We start from the raw sequence: 20,569 nt of genomic DNA, 5'->3' as shown, positions 1-20,569 counted from the left end.
TTTTTTTTCTGCTAGCTAACATTTTGCTATTATTCATTTTTATTACATAAAGAATTGTCTGTGAAGGTTCTCAGTCATCCAGGTCATCGTAGTCAAAGGAGATTGCAAAGAAAAGCGTCTGGACTTCTTTAAGTTGCTTGAAGACGTTTCACCTCTCATCCGAGAAGCTTCTTCAGTTCTAAGGTCAAATGGTGGGGAGTCCCAGGTTTAAACCTAGTGGGAGTGTCCCCCCACAGAGGGACAAAAGGACCCCCTGATGATCCTCTAATCGCCTGAGCCAAGGTGTGAAACTGGGTGTGGGTCCCAATCAGCCAGGGTTTCGGGTGAGCTCATTGTGAAACCTGGCCCCACTTATCATGCGAATTCCTGAGGTCAGGTGGCCCAGGATGTGAGTGGGCGTTAAGGCGTCTGGGGAGGGAACTCAAAACTGGATTATAGATGGCAGACATCTGCCATCTATAATCCAGTTTTGAGTTTTGAGGATGTGAGTGGGCGTTAAGGCGTTTGGGGAGGGAACTACATAAAGAATTCAATTTTAAACAGACATCTTAACTGTACTTCCAAATCTTGGCCTTAGGGTGGGTAAGGCCTTAATGTTACTCAGATATACAGAAGTCCTGAACTGAAAAATTATCATTTGTTTACTTTTTAAATTCTTTTTTTTTTTACCACATTTTTTTAAAAGAAACAGTAAAAATCATCCCACATCTCTTAAATTTTACAGTGCAACAATTTCTATGGGGGTGTTCAGGTAAGGCATTTCAAAGTGTGTGACCTTTTTATTATTAACCTAAACTCACATGTTGGAATGATAAGACTGGATTCAGACTGGCATGACTTTAGTATCTTACTGATCGTATCATATGTATGTATGTGTGTTCCCCAACTCCTTGGCACTTTTGAAGTCTTATCATCATTATCTATAAATGAGTCTTCATCAAACAGTGACATCAAACACAATGTTTATGTAGCTTGCAAAGAAGAATTAGAAGAAATATATTTATTTAATATTTTTTGGCTTAGTGTTTTTGAACAACTGTTTTTGTCATCTGACTATATAAAGTGATACAAGGTAAAAATGAATAACATGATAAATTACCACACGTCTGTGTTTTAATACATGAGCGAAGTGAACAAGTGCCACAAGCCTGGAAAAAGCATTTTTTCCTTATTAAATTAACAATTTGTGTGTGTGTGTGTGTGTGTGGATACACAGTAAAGTTTGTGCAAGCGTGTTTGCATGACTTACGTGTCTTAAATATATTTAGATTCTGAGTATTTGAGGTGATGTGTCTGAGGAAAAAAATATACTCATCATTTAATGAGTAAAATTTGACAAGAGACTAAGAAGAAAACAAAACACTTCAAAAATTAAATGGCATTGTGTGGCTGAGCTATGAATGAAAATGTGCATTTAAAGGTGTAGCAGCTGTATCAATAACAAGAACAAATCTAACCCATTGATCAGATTTTATTTTGCATCTGTGTCTGTAATAATAACTTGTGCTAATTTCTAAATTTCACTGTTATAACAGGTAGACCCTGCACTCAGCTACAAGTGCTGAACCCTGAACGTTCAGCTCGACTCATCAAGGAGATCCTGTCAACAGCCTGGCCAACCAGAGACTTTAAAGTTCACTGGGATCCTGGAAACAGGGAGTTGAAGCATCCTGCACTTTCCTGGCTAAAGTTGATTTGGAAGCATCTCTATATATATTTTGCTGACGACCTAAATACATTTGAAGACATGCCTTTGATCCCACTTGTGCCACTCGAGGAAAGCACACACACAGTTGAGCTTCTTCGTTTCAAAACTCCATCACCCATATTACTTGTGGATGAGGAAGAGGCGCCACTTTCTGAAAACGTGCTTGACATCATAGAAAAGCTTGGAGGAGTAGTGATAAAAAAGCTGGATCCCTGTTTGCAGCATCCTCTGCTAAAAAATTACATTCACCCATGCTCTCCTGGTATGCTTCTGCAAATTATGAGTAGAACATCAGCCCAACGATTATCAAGCCAAGTCTCTTCTTTCTCAGTGGAAGAGAAAATTGCACTCAGAAATTTTCTTGCAGGGCTGTCTGACATTACAGAGAAGGAGAAGCATATCCTACTTGACCTTTTCATCTTTAAAAAACTGGGTGCATGCTCTAAAGGTACCTCAGCATTCACATCACTGAGAGGGGCCAGAGCTTTACACCACAGAGCCAAGCACCCGCCAGATGTGAAATTATCTGAAAATCTTGTTTCTTGCTCTGATGAGGAATCAATCCGCCTCATCAAAATGCTAAATGTTGAACAAGTGAAAACAACAGAATGTTTCAAAATGATTATTCAGGATATTGAGAGAGGTTACTACACAACAGATGAGACAACTGAAATCATGCTCTGGGCTCTTAAACATTTGGCTTTTCTAAAGAATGAAAACTCAGCCGTGATTGGATGGCTTTCTGCCCTTAAATTCATTCAGCTGCCTTGTGGAAAGTCAGTCAAAGCGACAGATCTTTTTGATCCTGAGCTAGAGATCCTGCAACATCTATTCTTCATGGAGGAAAAAAACAGGTTTCCCACAAGTACATTCACATCATCTCCAGATATTCTTCATTCACTCAGACAACTGGGACTAAGAAATGAAGTACAGCTCAGTGAAAAAGATGTACTTCGAGTGGCAAAGAAGATAGAGGAGTTGCAAAGCAGTGAGGAACCTAAATGGGACTTGATAATTAAAAAGGCAAAAACACTGCTGCAAATACTTAACAAACAGACCAAGCTTGTAAAATCAGCTGATGCTCAGACAGCTTTGCTTAAACTAAAATGGGCACCGGTCTGTAAAGACAGACCCTTAACTTACCCTAAATCTCTTGCTTGGGTTGGAGATACTCTCCATATCTGCTCTTTATCTGAAATGTGTGAAATATCCCATGCAGTGCTTGTGGGATCTTCAGTACCACTGGTTGAACACACATCTGCAGGTATGAAGAAGGCACTGAAACTGGCTATGGAGCCACAAGTGGATCAAGTATTACAACACTTGAAAGCAGTGAATGACTGGCATAAATCTCAGGCATTCACCACAGAGGATTGGTATCAGTTCCAGCAGATCTTGTTTGAGATTTATGGCTTCATGCAGGCTCATCTTGAGGATGCAAGAGAAGCAATGAAATCACTGCCTTTTGATTGGGTGTGGACAGGGAAGACGTTCTCGTCACCTGGCCAGACAGTTTTAAAAGCCCTCCCTGATCTAGACTTGCAGCCTTACCTCTACTCTCTGCCCAAGACAATTAGGAAGTTTCACAAGCTTTTTAAGTTCTGTGGTTCAGTTGAAGAGGTTGTCCCAGACCATGTGTTCAAAGTCATTGCTCTCATTCGACAGAGATGTGAAGGAGAGATGACCAAGGAAGAAAGCAAACGTGATATTCTACTTTTAATCAACATCCTGAGATGGCTGTACAACAATCAGATACCTGTAGACACTAACATGCATGTGCCCATTCTTTGTTACAAGGACCCAAGCAGGTTAGCGATGAAGCCCATCCATGAATGTACCTACTGTGATATCAAAGTTGATGATTTGAACGACTTACTCGAAGACGCTTCAGAACCAATTATATTGGTCCATGATGACATTCCTATGAAAACAGCAGAGTGGCTGAAGGTCCCATGTTTGAGCACACGCTTGATAAACCCAGAGAATCTTGGCTTTGAACAGTCTGGCCAACAAGAACCTCTAACAGTGAGAATAAAAAATATCTTGGAGGAATATCCATCTGTAGCAGACATTTTCAAAGAGCTTCTTCAAAATGCTGATGATGCAAGTGCAACAGAGTGCAGTTTTCTCATTGACATGAGAAAAAACACTGACATTCGGGAGAATCTCCTTGACCCTGGCATGATTGTTTGTCACGGGCCTGCCTTGTGGTCTTTCAATAATGCCGTATTTTCAGACACAGACTTTCTGAACATCACAAAATTAGGTGGATCAGTGAAAAGGTGTGAAGCAGACAAAGTTGGCAAGTTTGGCTTGGGTTTTAACTCTGTTTATCACATTACAGATATCCCCATCATAATGAGCAGAGAGTTCATGATTATGTTTGATCCAAACATTAATCACATCAGCAAGCACATCAGAGACAGGTCTAATCCAGGGATCAAAATCAACTGGAACAAGCAACAGAGGAGGCTGAGAAAGTTTCCCAATCAGTTCAAACCTTTCATTAATGTCTTCAACTGCCAGCTTCCTTTAGCTCAGGACTCGCCATACAAATACAATGGTACACTGTTCAGACTTCCATTCAGAACAGAGCAGGAAGCGTCAGTAAGTGAAATCAGCAGTCTGTACTACAATACCACAGATATCTACTCTCTCGTTGATGAGTTCAGCATATGTGGCCACAGATTCATTCTGTTCACTCAACATGTTGGAAGCATGGTCTTGAAATACCTGAAATATGAGGAACCAAATCCAGCAGGAGCGCAAGATGTTGTGGTAATCAACAAAAGTGTGTGGTCATCCAAAGCCTCATATGGACCTCTAAGTATCCTAAAATCTGCAGCAAAGGTTATGAAGAAAGTAGCAAGCACCAGCAAGGTACCTTCTGATGTTCCCAAGTCTGGATGCATCATACGTGTTATGGTGGAGGAGTTTCACAACGTGTTCAAGCGCATTGTTGATCTCCACTCCCCACTGTTCCGAGGTTCAGAGGAAGATCCTAACCAGTACTTTGAGATGGCTGCTAAAGGTGTTCAGACAAGAAGACTCACAGATGAAATGCCCCAGAAGGCAGTTGAGGTCACGAACTGGCTCATTTGCTCATGCATGGATGCAAATGAGGCACTCAAATTTTCCCTTAGTGATAGTGGAAAAAGATTAGGACTAGTGCCTTGTGGAGGGGTGGCCGTTCTTCTCTCAGAGGAGGAGAATAGAAAATGGACAGTGAAGACAAATGCAACACCAATCGGAGAGGTGTTTTGTTACTTACCTTTAAGAATCAAAACAGGCCTACCAGTCCAAATTAATGGCTGCTTTGCTGTGACATCAAACCGTAAAGAGATTTGGAAGACAGACACCAAAGGACAGTGGAATTCTATATTCATGAGACATGTCATTGTCCAGGCCTATTTAGCAGCTCTCACCATGCTACGGTTAATGGCCGAAAGTGGAGAACTACTGAAGTATAACTACTATGCAGCTTGGCCAGATCCAGGTCAGGTACATGATGACTTCAGACTAATCAGCCAGGGTGTCTACCAAGAAATAGCCAAAGGAGGTGACAGTGAGCATGCAAGAGTTTTCTCAGATGGCAAAACGTGGGTGTCAATCAAATGTGTCAGATTCCTTGATGATGCCTTACTCTGCAGGTCAGACATAGGACCCGCTGCTTTCAAAATCTTCTTGAAATACCTCAAAAAGAGTGGCTCACAAAACCTCTGTGCTGTTGAGCTGCCTGACTGGGTGAAGGAAGGATTTGATGATGCTGGGTGCAAAGGAAAGCTGATGGAAAACACCCTGACAGAGAAGCAGTTCTTTTCAGATGTCTTTTTCCCACACATCCAGGAAATTGACAAAGAGCTTAGGGACCCTCTAATGCATTATGTTTTGAATGAGAAACTAGAGGATTTTGCATCAATCCTCAGGGTTACACCTTGTATCCCATGCTCTGGCCCCAACAAGGAACTGGTTTTACCTTCTAAACTAATTCACCCAGAGGGAAGAGTTGCTAAACTCTACAACGCTGATGATGGAAGATTTCCTGAAGGAACTTCTAAAGACTATGTAAACCCTGTATGTTTAGTAAAGCTAGTGCAGTTAGGTATGGTAAAAGATGATCTGTCATGGGAGGACCTGATTGAGCGTGCTCATTCTGTCATGGATCTTAATGAAAGTGATCATACAGCTGCATGCTTCCGTAGTAGTATACTACTGAATCTCATTGACGAAAAGCTGAAGATGAGAGATGAAGGAACAGCTGAGCATTTGGAGAAACTGCAGGACATCAGGTTTCTTCCATTCCTGACAAGGCCTGCAGGATTCTCTCTCCCGTGGCATGGGAACAACTTTTCCCCAACAACAATGTTCTCTGCTAGAGAGCTCTTCACAACTGAACATCAGGACACAGTGTGTCTGATGAAGCCAATCCTGAACGAGAATTCCCCATCCTTTAAAGGTTGTGGTGCAATCTCGCTAGCTGTGAAAGACTGTCTTGGTCTAATAAGGAAACCCTCAGTTGGACTGGTCATCAGTCAGCTAAAGAAGCTCTCTCAGGCTTTTGATGGTGTAACTCTGTATCAGGAAAACATAACAAATGCCTGTTACAAATATCTTCATGAGGAGATGCTACAAGACGAAAGTGCAAAAGATCAGATAACTGAGGAACTGAAATCCTTCAGCTCCATCCTGGTAGAGAACACATATGTCAGTCCTTCCAAAGTTTCTTTCCACCTAAATTTTGATGCAGCTCCACATCTTTACCAGCTCCCCAACAAGTACAGAAACAGCTGCCGTGAGCTTTTTGAAAGTGTTGGGGTACAACCTAGCTTCACAGTGGAAGATTTCTCAGCTGTTCTGGAAACTATGAAGCAAGAATGTGGACGAAAAGTACTCAGTGAGGAAAACTTCCAGTTATGTCGCAGAATTATTAGTGAAGGAATATGGAGCCTAATACGAGACAAGAACCAAGAATACTGTCAAGTGAATTATGGTGAGATTCTGTTACCCGACTCCAATCTAATGCTGCAGCCATCAAAATCCCTGTGCTACAATGACTGCCCCTGGATCAAAGTCAGAGACTCAACGGTGAAATACTGTCACGGGGATATTCCAAGAGAGGTTGCTGTAAAATTAGGAGCAGTCCCAAAACGTCATAAAGCATTGGAGAGATATGCCTCAAATGTCTGCTTTACCACACTTGGGAGTGAGTTTGGACAAAAAGAAAAGCTCACAAGCAGAATTAAAAGCATTCTCAATGCTTACCCATCGGAAAAAGAAATGCTGAAAGAGCTGCTTCAAAATGCAGATGATGCCAAAGCAACAGAGATTTACTTTGTTTTTGATCCAAGAACCCACCCCACAGATAGAATATTTGACGATAAATGGATCCCGATGCAAGGCCCAGCGCTCTGTGTATTTAACAATCAACCATTCACAGAAGATGATATCAGAGGTATACAGAATCTTGGGAGAGGAACAAAAGAGGCCAATCCAGGAAAAACTGGTCAATATGGCATAGGATTCAATTCAGTCTACCACATAACTGACTGTCCATCCTTCATCTCTAACAATGACATTCTTTGTATCTTTGATCCACATGCACGGTATGCACCTGGGGCCACATCTGTGAGTCCAGGAAGAATGTTTCGAGACTTGGACTCTGACTTCAGGTCTCAGTTTTCAGATGTTCTTAATCTTTACTTAGGAGCTCATTTTAAATTGGAACGCAGCACGATGTTCAGATTTCCCATCCGCTCTACAGACATGGCAAAGACATCAGAGATCAGTTCTGTTGCTGCGTCTGACAGGATGGTACAGAACCTTCTGGATAAGCTTAAAACTGATGGTGCAGAGCTTTTGATGTTTCTTAACCACATGGAGAAAATATCAATCTGTACTATTGATCATTCATCTGGTGAACTAAAAGTGCTCTACTCTGTGACAGCCAAAATAACAGATGGTGACCGATTGAAACGCAAACAATTTCATGCCTCTGTCATTGACAGTGTGACCAAAAAGAAGCCGCTTACTGCTATCCCAGTCCAGCAGATAACCTACACAATGGACATAGAGGATACTGAAGGAAATCTGACTACATGGATGATCTGCAACAGATCCGGCTTCCCTAACATTGAAAATGTCTCTAAAAGTGTGATCTCAGCTCACAAAAATGAAGACATCACCCTGTTTCCACGTGGAGGGGTAGCTGCATGTGTAAGTCACAACTACAAAAAACCCCACAGAGCTTTCTGCTTTCTTCCTCTTTCACTCGAGACAGGGTTACCCTTTCATGTCAATGGACATTTTGCCCTAGATTCTGCCAGAAGAAACCTGTGGAGAGATGACAATGGAGTTGGGGTGAGGAGTGACTGGAATAACAATCTGATGACATCGCTGATAGCACCCGCCTGTGTGGAACTGCTGATTCAGCTCAAGCGTCGATACTTCCCAGGTCCAGATCCCACCATGACTATAGTCCAAGGAACACCACTTCATGTTGTTAAAGATACACTGCGGAAATATCTGTTCTTCTTCCCAGCCAACAGACTTGATATACAGCCAGACTGGTACTGCCTGGTTAAAGCAGTATACAGCTGTATCCATGCTGACCTGAAACGTATCCTTCCTGTTGTCAGAGCAGCACAGATGGACAACTCTGAGATGCACTCTGTCATTTATATTTCATGGGTGAATACATCTACAACAAACAAGGGAAGAGCCTTTTTTGATAACCTACTACAAGATGAACTTCAGCATTTGAAAAACACAGAGTACAACCTAACTTCAAGGAAGTCTGTGGCTGAAAATGTCTACAGGCTGAAAACCTTGCTTCTTGATATTGGTTTCAACCTGATTCACAGCTGTGATGAGACTGCAAATCTCTACTTCTGTTTGGAAGATGCAGGGATTCCAGTATGTTATGTTACACCAAGTGATGTCCGTAACTTTCTTTACACTTTCTCATCACCAGATACATCATGCCATGTTGGAAAACTCCCCTGTCGTCTCCAGCAGTCAAACTATAAGCTAGTTCATAACTTGAAGCTTCTAGTGGACTACTGTTTTAAAGATATAGAGGAAAATGAAGTCAAAGTTGAGGGCTTGCCTCTGTCGGTAACAATGGACAACATGCTTCAGGTGTTTGATTCAAAGAGACCAAAGTTCCTGACAGCACACCATGAACTGATATCTTCTAGGAAAGACATGTTCATGAACACATTGTACATTAGGTACAGCAACATCCTGTTGAATGCAGGAGTTGCAAAAAGCTTTGACATCAGCAGCTTTGGGGACCTACTTGGGTCTGTTCTTCCAAGAGAGTATCGATCAAAGATTCCTGTGAAATGGAGAGATACTTTTGCAAGTGAATCCTGGCTAAAGAATGTGTGGAACTTCATCAGTGAGAATATCGCTGTTAAGGATAATCAGGTGGAAGTGAAACCTAGCTTTGACACAGTGCTTGAAATTCTGAAAGATTGGGCTTTGCTGCCTGGAATCAAATTCATGGCCAGAGAAAAGCTTGTTGTTCCAGAGTATGATGTGCTTCTACCTCTGAGCTTGATGAGCATTGCCATATTTCCACAGGGCCAAAATGACAAAGTCTTTCATACCCTAATGAAAGCAGGGTGTATTCAACTTGCAGTTAACAAAATCTGTGTCAAAGAGAGTCAGCTCGTGCCTTTTCTGACACAGTACACTGCAAACATTGAAAATCCATCAAGTGTTCTGAAAGCTGTAGAGTACATGATTCAGACATCTGCATTCAAATCGGGAAACCTGAATGACAAGGACTTTGAGGCTTTTTTGTTATATTTCAACTGCAACTTGGCTAGCCTCACACAAGAAGATGCACAGAACCTAAAACTCCTCCCATGCTTTAAATCAGTTAGCGGAAAATATATCAGCATTGCTAACTACGGGGCAAACTATGTTCTTGCCAAAAGTCTCCCTTCTGCGGACGTAGACAAATGGGCAAACACGAACTCCTTTGCATTTCTTGCAGATTGTCCGCAGCTCAAAGAGTTGTATACCTTCCTTGGCTGCATGCCAATAGATGACTTAGAAATCTACCTCCATCATCTTCTGCCAAAGTTTGAGAGTCTTTCCTATGATGCCAAAGTTGAACACATTGTCTATCTGAAGGAGAGGCTTTTGGCAATGGAAGAACCATGTGAGATGAAAGATCAGCTCTATGAGAAACTGAAGGAACTGTCGTTCATCTATGACTACTCAAACAGAATCAGGCCAACTAAGTTCTTCTATGATAAAACAGTTAAAGTGTTTGAAGTTATGCTACCTACAAAGTCATTCATACCTACTGAGTTTTTTAAAAAAGCAGAGCAAGTGTCAAAACCCAAGAATGGGACATTGTTGCTCACCTCATGGATAAATTTTCTGAGAAACATTGGTCTCAAGCATGAAGTATCACAGCAGCAAATTCTTCAGTTTGCAAAAGAGATCAGCATCAAAGCGCAAACGGAGAGCTGGACCAAGGAAAAAGTGCAAACCATTGTCGATGTTCTTTTGAACCATATTTTCAGTGAGAGGATGGACCTTTTTCAGGGCACTTTTCTCAAAGAGCTCTCAATGATACCTTTTCTGTGCCCTGAGAGAGCACCCAAAGAACTCATCAAACTTCATTCTCAGTACCAAGAGATGAGTGGCACACTTCCTCTCATACGTTTCAGTGGGTCCCAAGTGAATCCAAAGTTCAAGCAAACAGATATTATTCATTTGCTTTGGACATCATGTCCAATACTACCAGAGAAAGCTACACCTTTAAGCATAAGGGACCAAGAGGGTAGCACTTTCACTGGGCAGGAACAACTTGACCAAGTGTTAAACAAGCTAGGTGTCAACTTGGACCCACCTCTGGAGAAAGTCATAAGCAACTGTAAGAATATCTGCAGTATATCCAATCCTGATGATGAAATGGTGAAAACCAGGAACAAAGTTCTAAGATCCACATATGAGTTCCTCAATGCAGATAAAAGAGATTTCCGTTACCAGCTCCGTGGAGTAGCCTTTGTCATGGTAGAAGATGGCTGGAAACTGCTAAAACCTGAAGAGGTGGTCATTAATTTGGACAATGAATCTGACTTCAAACCCTACTTGTACAAACTACCTCTAGAACTCGGTACCTTTCATCAACTGTTCAAAGAGCTTGGTACAGAGGATGTTGTGTCAACCAGACAATATGTTGAAGTCCTGTGGCGAATTTACAGAAATTCAGAGGGAAAGCAGCTTGACCCAAATGAAATGAGAACTGTGAAAAGGGTTGTTTCGGGATTGTTCAAGTCTCTTCATAATGAGCCAAAGGACATTCGCAAAGACCTTGAAGATCTAAGAGATTTGATATTTTACCTGCCAAGCCATGATGGTAGATTAGCCAAATCTAATGTGTTGGTGTTTGATGATGCACCACACTACAAGAGCAGAATTCAGGGTAATGTTGGAGTTCAGATGCTTGTGGATCTGAGCCAGTGTTATCTAGGCAAAGATCATGCCTACCACACAAAACTAATCATGCTACTTCCACAGAAGCTAAGGCCTAGACTGCTGAGTAGCATTCTTGAAGAGCAACTTGATGAGGACTCTCCAAAAATGTGCCAGTTCGGTGCCCTTTGCTCGCTACAAGGTCGCCTTCAGCTGTTGCTCTCATCAGAACAGTTCATCACAGGACTGATCAGAATAATGAAACATGAGAACGATAATGCATACCTTGTGAATGAAGACAAAGCCATACGTCTCTGCAAAGCGCTTTGTGAAGGACTCAAAGTGTCCTGTTTCGAGAAACTTCAGACAACTTTAAGAGTGAAAGGATGTAGCCCTATCCCGCACAGTCGCAGCGAAACGCTAGCATTCCTCAAGAGATATGGGACAGCTGTGATTCACCTCTACATCCAACATTCAGACAGCAAAGACATTAACTTTCTTTTGGCTCTTGCTATGACACTGAAGTCTGCTACAGACAATTTGATTTCAGACACGTCGTACCTGATTGCTATGTTGGGCTGTAATGACATCTATAGAATCACAGAGAAGCTGGACAACCTTGGTGTTAAATATGATTCAACAGAGCCTTCACAGCTTGAGCTACCCCTCCCTGGAACCCCAATTCCAGCAGAGATACATCACACACTGCTCATGGATCCAATGAATGTATTCTATCCAGGGGAATATGTGGGTTATCTTGTAGACTCTGAGGGGGGAGACATATATGGCTCATATCAGCCCACCTACACATACGCCATCATTGTGCAAGAAGTCGAAAGAGAAGAGGAAGAAAACACAAGTTTCCTAGGGAAATGCTTCCAGATCGACATTGGTTATAGTGAGTACAAAATAGTTAGTTCCCTCGACTTATACAAGTTCTCCAGACAAGATGAAAGCACTCAAGTTCGAGACACATCAACACCATTAACACCTACGAGCCCAGACAGTCATTCCTCCGGTCTACGAATGGTCCCCCCTCCATTTCCTGGCAAAGAAAACTTGCGACCCCCTCCACATAAACAGTCTCCAAAAAAGATCAAACTTAAGGCATTGCCTGAGATTCTTAAAGAAGTGACCTTAGTAGTTGAACAAGCCTGGAAGCTTCCTGAGACGGAGAGAAAAAAGATTATCCGAAGACTGTATCTCAAATGGCATCCAGACAAAAATGCAGAAAATCTGGACATTGCCACAGAAGTCTTCAAGCACCTACAGAATGAGATAAACAGGATGGAGAAGCAGTCTTTGGCTGATCAGCAAAATACAGACAGGGCTTCCAGGAGAGCCTACTCTGCATCATCAACCCGCTTCCAGTCAGAGAAATTCTCATTTCAAAGGTTTTATTCATCGTGGAACCAGGAAGCAACGAGTCACAAATCAGAAAGGCAACAGTTCAGGGAACATTATACAAGTTATGCAAGTTCATCACACTCGCATCGTTTCTTTGTTCCCCCAACCTTTAAGACAGTTGGAAACCCTGTGGAGGCCCGCAGGTGGCTGAGACAAGCCAGAGCAAACTACTCTGCTGCTCGCAATGACCTTCATAAGAATGCTAACGAGTGGGTTTGTTTCAAGTGCTACTTGGCCACAAAGCTTGCATTGATAGCTGCTGATTATGCTGTCAGAGGAAAGTCAGACAAAGATGTAAAGCCGACTGCGCTGGCTCAAAAAGTAGAGGAGTACAACTCCCAGCTCAAAGGCCTCGCCAGTGACGTTCAGATCCTGGAAGGATACGGTGTGGACAGCCTGAGAACTCGCTACCCTGATCTCCTGCCATTCCCGCAGATTCCCAATGACAGATACACATCTGAGGTTGCAATGAGAGTGATGGAATGTACCGCACGGATAATCATAAAGCTTGAAACCTTTGTGCAGCAAAAAATATGATACTGGTGTTGATGAAGACGAGTATGCATAGATCCTCTGTGGAATTGAGGAAATGTGTGATTGTGTGCAATACAGACCATGTATCAAGAATCCCCCTGGCAGCTTATGGTACATATGCAGTTCACACCTGTGATGGCGATGCTGTGGCTCATGCACAGTAAATACATGTAGGGCTTCCATAACCTGTTAGGCTGCATTCATAGAAATTTGCTGTAATATGTAAAAAAAAAACATAAACCATAATGTAATATGTAAAAAAGCCATTTGTGCATATGCTGTACATACAGATGCCTCAGCAATACATTTTGTTTACCAAAGTCCCCACATTGACTATCTTTGCTCTAAGTTAGAAAAAATGCTGCTTTTTTTTTACTTTATCTTTTGTAAAAATAAATGAATATATTTTCTTGCTACGGAAAACCCGTTGGGTGTACTTAAAGGCTGTGCATATTATGAAAAAGGTCAAATCTGTCAAGTAATGCAGTTACTGTCATGCAACATCTCCTATTTGCAAAAGCTCAGCAAGTCAAGGAAATACAATCATGTTTGTACATTTTTTTTGTACTTTTATGCTTGATTTCGTATCATTTAGTTTTAAGTTGTACATTCTCTGTAACATAGCCAGGCACTTGTTTATGGACAGAGCACTTTTTGAAACTCATGTACTTGCACTTGTGTAGCATTAGTCAGCCCAGAAACTTGGGACAATCCAGCTGTGAACAGAAACATGTTCTGTTACTTTTAACTCACCTGTATGTTTTGTGTCAGTCAATATGAAGTACCTGTACTCAAAGCTGGAGTGCAAGTGTCTTGCTTTTATCTGTGAAGTTTTAGAAAAGGCGATTAGTCAAGTATTCTTGTAGGTTTTTTTGTTTTTGTTTTTTACCTGTTTGTTAATAGCAGGATTTGTGATAAAGAGCCATATTCTGTAATCTGGGCACAACCCAACATGTTAACCTTTGCCAGCATTAACCCATGTTCATACTTTTTATTTTTGCCAGTTGAATCTTTTGGTTTAAGGAACATAGATAAGCACCAGACTGTGGTGCTCTTGTTTTTGCTGATTTAGCAGCTTGGTTTTACCTCTGATTTGAAGGACGATACACACACTGATCACACATTGTAAACAGAAACAATAACTTATACCTCAAGCTTGAGGTCACTCAGTCAAGACTGTCCCCTGAATAAACTTTGGAGTTCTTTCTGTAGATCATGATGATGTACACTGGCCGTAGAAAGCCCTAATAAATTCACCCCCCAAATACTCTGTGCCAGTTATTGCTTGGACATTATTTTAAAATAAGGTGTATTTTGAATAGAGGAGTGTCACTTTAATTTTGCATTGACAGAAACTGATATTTTAAAATGAAATATTGATATTGTATCAGTAATGTATACTGTTTTACAGTGAGGTGTGAGTTTTAAGTACTTTCTTAAAAAGACAAGATGCAAAGTTATAGATGAATTGGACTGACTGAATCACTGCAATCCTGTGAAGAAGAACTCTGTGCTATCCTGAGATAAACTATGCAAACCCCACTGCATATATCATATACACTGTGGGGTTATCAGTCTCTCACATCGTTGGGCAAATGTTGGTTTTGGAAAGATGTAGTGCAGTGTATTATAACTAGAGCTAAATAGCTTCTCTTTGGTCATTTTTCCAGATGTCTTGCGATTTGTTCAGATGCCATTTAACAAACCAAAGCATGGTACGTCTTGGAGATACAATTCTTTCTTCCGGCAACCCTTCTAAAGAAAGCCATACTTGTCCAGCTAACTGAGGTCTGTAGTCTGAGATGTAGCGCTTGTTTTTTTGCAGTTTCTCTGAGCATTGCATGGGCTGACCTCTGGGTGAACTTCGTGAGACATCATCTGTTAACTGTCTTGAATGTTTTCCACTTTTAAAGAATCTCTCACTGTAGAATGACGGACTTCATAATGTTTGGAAATGACCGTATACCCATTGGCACACCGATGGGCAGCAAAATTTGCTTTTCTAAAATCTTTCCTCACAATCATGTTAACACACACCGGAATTCTCCAGACTAGCAAACAGCCAAAATGTCTGCTATTATAAAGGCGCTTACACTTGTTCATGATCAATTAATGAAGTGCATTCATAGCAACACTTGGCCACTACTTAACTTTTCCATTCCTATGGAAGCCAAAAGGGATAATTACTTTTTCACAGGATTGTATATTTATATATGTATTTAAAGTTGAGATACCAAAATTATGATATGTGTATAAGACAATCGTGATGTGGAAATGTGATATAGTGACAGTCATGTTTTAAGCACAAATGCTCCTAGTGTCCTACAGTCTTGCATCTGCATTTGCATTAAAACCTCAAAGTTATAAGATTTATAAATATTTTCATAGAATACAGTTACAATGTAGCATGTTTATTAGCTAGCCATAGCTGGTACCAATAGAACTATTTTTTTTAATGAAGCTGATTTCTGGAGTTATTTGAAGGGTTAAATTTACACTTGCCAAAACAAATTGTTTTCTACGCTGACATCACATTACTGCAGTTTGAACCATCCTAAAAATAAAGAGCATACAGCTGATGTGGTGACCAGGAGAGCTGACAAGAATAGTATCACCACACGTGGATGTGTGCAAAGGTCATGACCCCGCTGCAGCACACACTGTGTGATCCACTGAATCACAGTGACACTGAAGTTGCTTCTCTTGGGCTGCTGGTGTCAGTCACTGTGGTGTTACTACAGAGTTTTACCACTAGAGTGCATCACAGAGCCATTAATTAGGCCAGTTATATTAAACTGAGTCCACCAGCATGCAGCTTTTGTGCACATCAGTCTCTCAATGCTTTCATTTTCTGCTTTTTTCCTTTCTTTCTTAGATTGAATTATAAAACATGAGAACACTTTTTAGAAAAGCAAGCATGTGAAGATTACAGCTGCTGACAGGCAGGTAGAAGAATAGCACAAAGTTTATTCAAAAATAAAACATACACATTGCACACTATTAAAATATCTCAGGACTCCAAATGAACTACTTAAAAAAGACTGACGACAAAAACACAATGGCACGAGGTGTGAAATGTTCTAAAACAGTGATGTACAGACGAACTGGTGCCAAACTCGGTGCGACTATCACTACAACATACGGATACTTTCGACCCATTTATCCTCCAACAGTGTTAAATAAAACAACAAAGGCAAATTTAATCATAAAGGCAATGGTTATACTGAAAGTATGAGATCCAAGTTTTTATTTTCCACATATTTTGTTTTTGCGTTCTTGTTTCTGAGGTCAGCAGTGATGATATATTAGTCCTTTGGCCGTAAGTGAGATTACTGAACAAACAGACCAGCTCAGCTTACCAGCAGGAAATTGCTGCGTAATTACATGCTTACCACATGCCAAACATAAGTGGCTTTAAAAACATGTGGCATGTGATCGCTGCTCTCTGTGTGTCCGACATCAGGACTACACATAAAACAGATTTCATCAATTTTGGTGGAGAGCTGGAGCACTGGCAAAGGAAGAGCCCATGACCTTTTAGTGTGGATTCAGGCCACTTACTTTAAAATTGCAAAATAGTGCACTGGCGTTGGTCTTATCAGAGAGTATGCTCTCCAAGTGCCCTTTGTAGATACACATGTGAAACCTCATTAATATCAAAACCTCATTATCTGAATTTGAGTTTAAAAAAAGAAAAAAGACAAAAAATAAAACAAATATACAGCATCTGTGTTTGTCTCCCTTTAAATAAATACATGCTAAACACCAAAACACAGCATACCAAGGGCTTGGACCAAGAGGAGATTGTATAAAGCAAAACAAATATTTTCAATAACACTCTGGCGCTGTTTCAGGGATTTATTTTTCAAATTTTCAAGCCCTTGATATGCGTCACTTTCATTTATTGCACCACAAGATAATATTGCATAGGATGTAAGCTGTTACCAGCTCCTCGTTGCCCAGCCATGACACTGTGTGTGTAAAAAAAATGATCCATAAAGCTCCGATGCAGACAAATTTAGCAGTGAGAGCCAATTTGTTTTGGTTGAATGGTCAGAAGTTCATAAATGCAACTTAAAGAACTCATTTCCTTTATGCCAGCAGGCATTTGTATTTTCACAGGCCTCGATGTGCCACTGGGATCCTGGTAGACCCACTGTGGTATAAAGATTAAAAAAAAACTGTTGTGCTTGTTGGCTCCCAGAAGGTGCCTCTTCTGAGAGATGAAAAATCAATGACCTTGTCAGACTCTATCTAGCAGTCCTGATTATCGCTGCAAGTGGAAGTTCTTCCAGCCTTGGACAGGAAGAGCTTTCCGCTGGGACAGACGCAGACCTCGTAGAGAATCTGAGCATTTCCAGAAACCCCGTCCTCGCTCTTGGGCAGGCGCGGCATGCGCACCGTCTCAGCATCCAGCACCAGCTGTACAGCAGACAGCACGGAGAGCAAGGACGATTAAAGGAGAACAACAAAGATCCAGCGAAAGAGCAAGGAAATATTACTCTGTTTCAGTCCTTTTACGTCATGCACGCACAATAAGACACAGTGTGCAGCGAGCTAAAGAATTATCTATTTAATACCTAACCAGTGCATGATGACATGATGATAATTATTTAAAAAAAGAAAAAAGGTCTGGCAGTAAATCATCTTAAAATGAGAGAACGTGAGCGTTAAAGTTAAGTGCAGATTAACATGCAGTTATCATCCTCACAGCAAGAAAAGAAAGATGAAGAAGTGATGCAGCACACAACTACTCTGTCATATAAATGCGCTGATCAACTGAGAATGAATTCAAAAAAGGTCAAATAAGTGCTCGTGATACAAATGCATCTAACAAGCTTCAGTCAGCTCGCTGAACCACAGCTATTAGTCAGATCCGATTCAGCCACCAATTACCAAAACTCACTCTAAACACTAACATGGAAACAGCAAACCACTACCCACAACAAACCTACGGAGCACAAACAGATGTTTCCAAAGTTCAAAAGAAAGGGTTAGGGTTAGACGAGATTCTCACTGCTTTAGAAAAAGATTTTCTTTAATATGTTACACTATATCCTATTGATAAGAAAGATAAAGAGGCTTTTTAAGTGCCAGCTGTCTGTAAGGTGTTTCTACACAAAAATGTTCAGTAAATGGAAACAGCAGAGCGCCTTTCAAGCTGCACTCGAGCTCCCAGGTGTGACCCGAGAGAGCGTAAAAGCGTAGCGCAGCATGTTTGCTGGAAAAACATGCTCTCTATATTCCCTCTGTGAGCTAAAGGGAAAAGCATGCCTGAAGACGGCTTTGTAGCAATCAGCAGGAAGCGAAAAGTGGATTTCGTACCAGCCCTTCTTTAGACTGCAGAATGACATCCATGTTGGAAGCAGCTTCAATGTTGCCAGCCAGAGCTTTCATAAAAACTCCTTTCGGTGCATCCATACTGAGCGAGCGAGTCGGGGACTCCAACCTAAAGAAACATCTCCACTTTAAAAATACCACCATTTTATCCGTTTGCTTGTTTATTTCACCTGAGCAACACTAGTGAGACTGACCCTAAACTTTTACAACTTACGGTTTTGTATTTCTTTAGCAGATTGTTTTGAAAAATCCAATAATACACAAAGTCTGAAACGCTCACCTCAGCTCTTTCAACATTTCTGATCTCAGCTGAGGCACCTCCACTGAATGCTGGAACAGTGCTCCTTCAGGACCTGCAAACAAAGATACACAAACATCAAGATCTGTTACAGCATTTAATAGAGTCCAGGAGCCTGATATGGTCACAACACACACCAAACATTTTTAATAAAACAACATGAGTAGCTTTGCTGACAGTGGCATTAATGGTATGTTGGCCAGTTCACCCCTTTGTCCCAGACTGAAGTATTTTAACACTGCATCACCTGCCACTTCATTAAGCACCCTTGTTCAACTGCTTGTTAATGCAAACATCTAATCAGCCAATCACATGGCAGCAACTCAGCATATTTAGACATGTAGGCATGCTCGAGATGACCTGCTGAAGTTCAAACTGAGCACCAGAATGGGGAAGAAAGGTGATTTGAATTATTTTGAATGTAGACTGACTGTAGCTGTCAGACGGGTTGCTCTGGGAATTTCACAAACTGCTGATCTACTGGGATTTTCCCACACAAGCATCACTAGTGTTTACAGACAAAGGTCTGATAAATATCCAGTGAGCAGCAGATTTCTAGCTGAAAATGCCTTTTTGATGCCAGAGGTCAGAGGAGAATGTCTGACTGCTCCGAGCTGATAGGAAGGCAACAGTAACTCATTACTCATTACAACCAAGGTATGTAGGAAACTACCTTTCCTGACTCCTGTCAGCTAAGAACAGGAAAATGAGGTCTAAATTCACATCAAAATGGGACAACAGAAGGTCTGATTCTGCTCCAATATTCAGATTATGGGGTGAGAATTTCAATGAAATTGAATTTACTTCAATTCAATTTTATTTTTATAGTCCCGAATCACCAGAACAGTTGCCTCAAGGCACTTTCTATTTTTAGGTAAAGACCTTACAATAATACAGAGAAAACAGACAAAACCCCCCAAAATCATATGACCCCTCATGAGCAAGTGCTTTGGTAACAGTGGGAAGGAAAAACTCCCTTTTAACAGGAAGCTGAACCTCCAGCAGAGCCAGGCTCAGGGAGGGGCAGCCATCTCTTGCGACTAGTTGGAGGAGAGAGAAGGAAGATGGGACAAAAGACATGCTGTGAAAGCATAGTTCCAGCCTTGTTCCAGCCCTGCCTTGGTTCAGGCTGCTGGTGGTGAGCAATATTTTCTTGGCACACTTTGGACTCCTTAGAGCAACTGAGCATTATTTAAACACCACAGCCTACCTGAATATTGCAGCTGATCGCGTCCATCCCTTTATAACCGCAGTGTACCCATCCTTGGCTGCTTCCAGTAAGAAAACGCACCATGTCACAAAACTCAAACTGGTTTCTTGAAAGTGAGTTCAAAGCACTCACATGACCTCCACAGTCATCAGATCTCAGTCCAATAGAGGACCTTTGGGTCTGTGGTGGAACGGGAGATTCTGATGACGGATGTGCAGCTGACAAATCTGCAGCAACAGTGTGATGCCGTCATGTCACTGTCGACCAAAATCTCTGAGGTGTCCTTTGAAGAATTAAGCTAGCTCTGAAGGTGTACCTAATAAAGTGCCAGGTGAGTGTAACTAAAGTTTTGTAGACGCCACCTGTGCTCAGAGGATGAGGGGCTGCTGACTGTAATCCTCTAATATTTATCTCAAAGCACTGCAGTGCAGTATATATTGTGGATTGCGTCGTTGTGTAAACATTGTTTTTTTTTTTTAAAAAATAGAGGCGGGCTGTCTGCCTACTTCGACTTCAGAAAAATTCAGGCAATGCTGGAGCAGAGAAGTAAAACTGGATCCAAATGCTGCAACACTTGGAGCCAACTGTGAAAGATGTAAACACTCCACAAACACAGAGAGTACAGAAGCTTTGTTTA

At 41.3% G+C, this 20,569-nt stretch overlaps 2 protein-coding genes across 4 annotated transcripts in view; one reads left to right on the top strand and one right to left on the bottom strand.

The window, feature by feature from the left end:
* The window catches only part of sacs (sacsin molecular chaperone), a 31,500-nt gene extending 11,094 nt beyond the window's left edge, over positions 1 to 20,406 (top strand). For 2 of the 3 annotated variants that reach the window (XM_085184232.1, XM_085184233.1), the window contains exons 11-12: positions 725 to 751; positions 1,536 to 20,406. In XM_085184232.1, coding sequence (XP_085040358.1) covers positions 725 to 751; positions 1,536 to 13,087 — 11,579 coding nt within the window. In that variant the 3' untranslated portion in view covers positions 13,088 to 20,406. The remainder of the gene's footprint in view (positions 1 to 724; positions 752 to 1,535) is intronic. The other variant, XM_085184234.1, reaches the window with a different exon arrangement.
* Positions 16,032 to 20,569, bottom strand: part of sgcg (sarcoglycan, gamma) — a 19,935-nt gene continuing 15,397 nt past the window's right edge. Inside the window, exons 6-8 of the mRNA XM_085184259.1 lie at positions 18,705 to 18,777; positions 18,410 to 18,533; positions 16,032 to 17,506 (exon numbers count right to left, since the gene is read on the bottom strand). Coding sequence (XP_085040385.1) covers positions 17,339 to 17,506; positions 18,410 to 18,533; positions 18,705 to 18,777 — 365 coding nt within the window. The 3' untranslated portion in view covers positions 16,032 to 17,338. The remainder of the gene's footprint in view (positions 17,507 to 18,409; positions 18,534 to 18,704; positions 18,778 to 20,569) is intronic.

This window comes from Neolamprologus multifasciatus, chromosome 14, assembly GCF_963576455.1.
Source record: "Neolamprologus multifasciatus chromosome 14, fNeoMul1.2, whole genome shotgun sequence".
Taxonomy (NCBI): Eukaryota; Metazoa; Chordata; class Actinopteri; order Cichliformes; family Cichlidae; genus Neolamprologus; species Neolamprologus multifasciatus.
The sequence above is the reverse complement of the archived record's forward strand: the minus strand, read 5'-3'. Positions and strand labels throughout refer to the sequence as shown.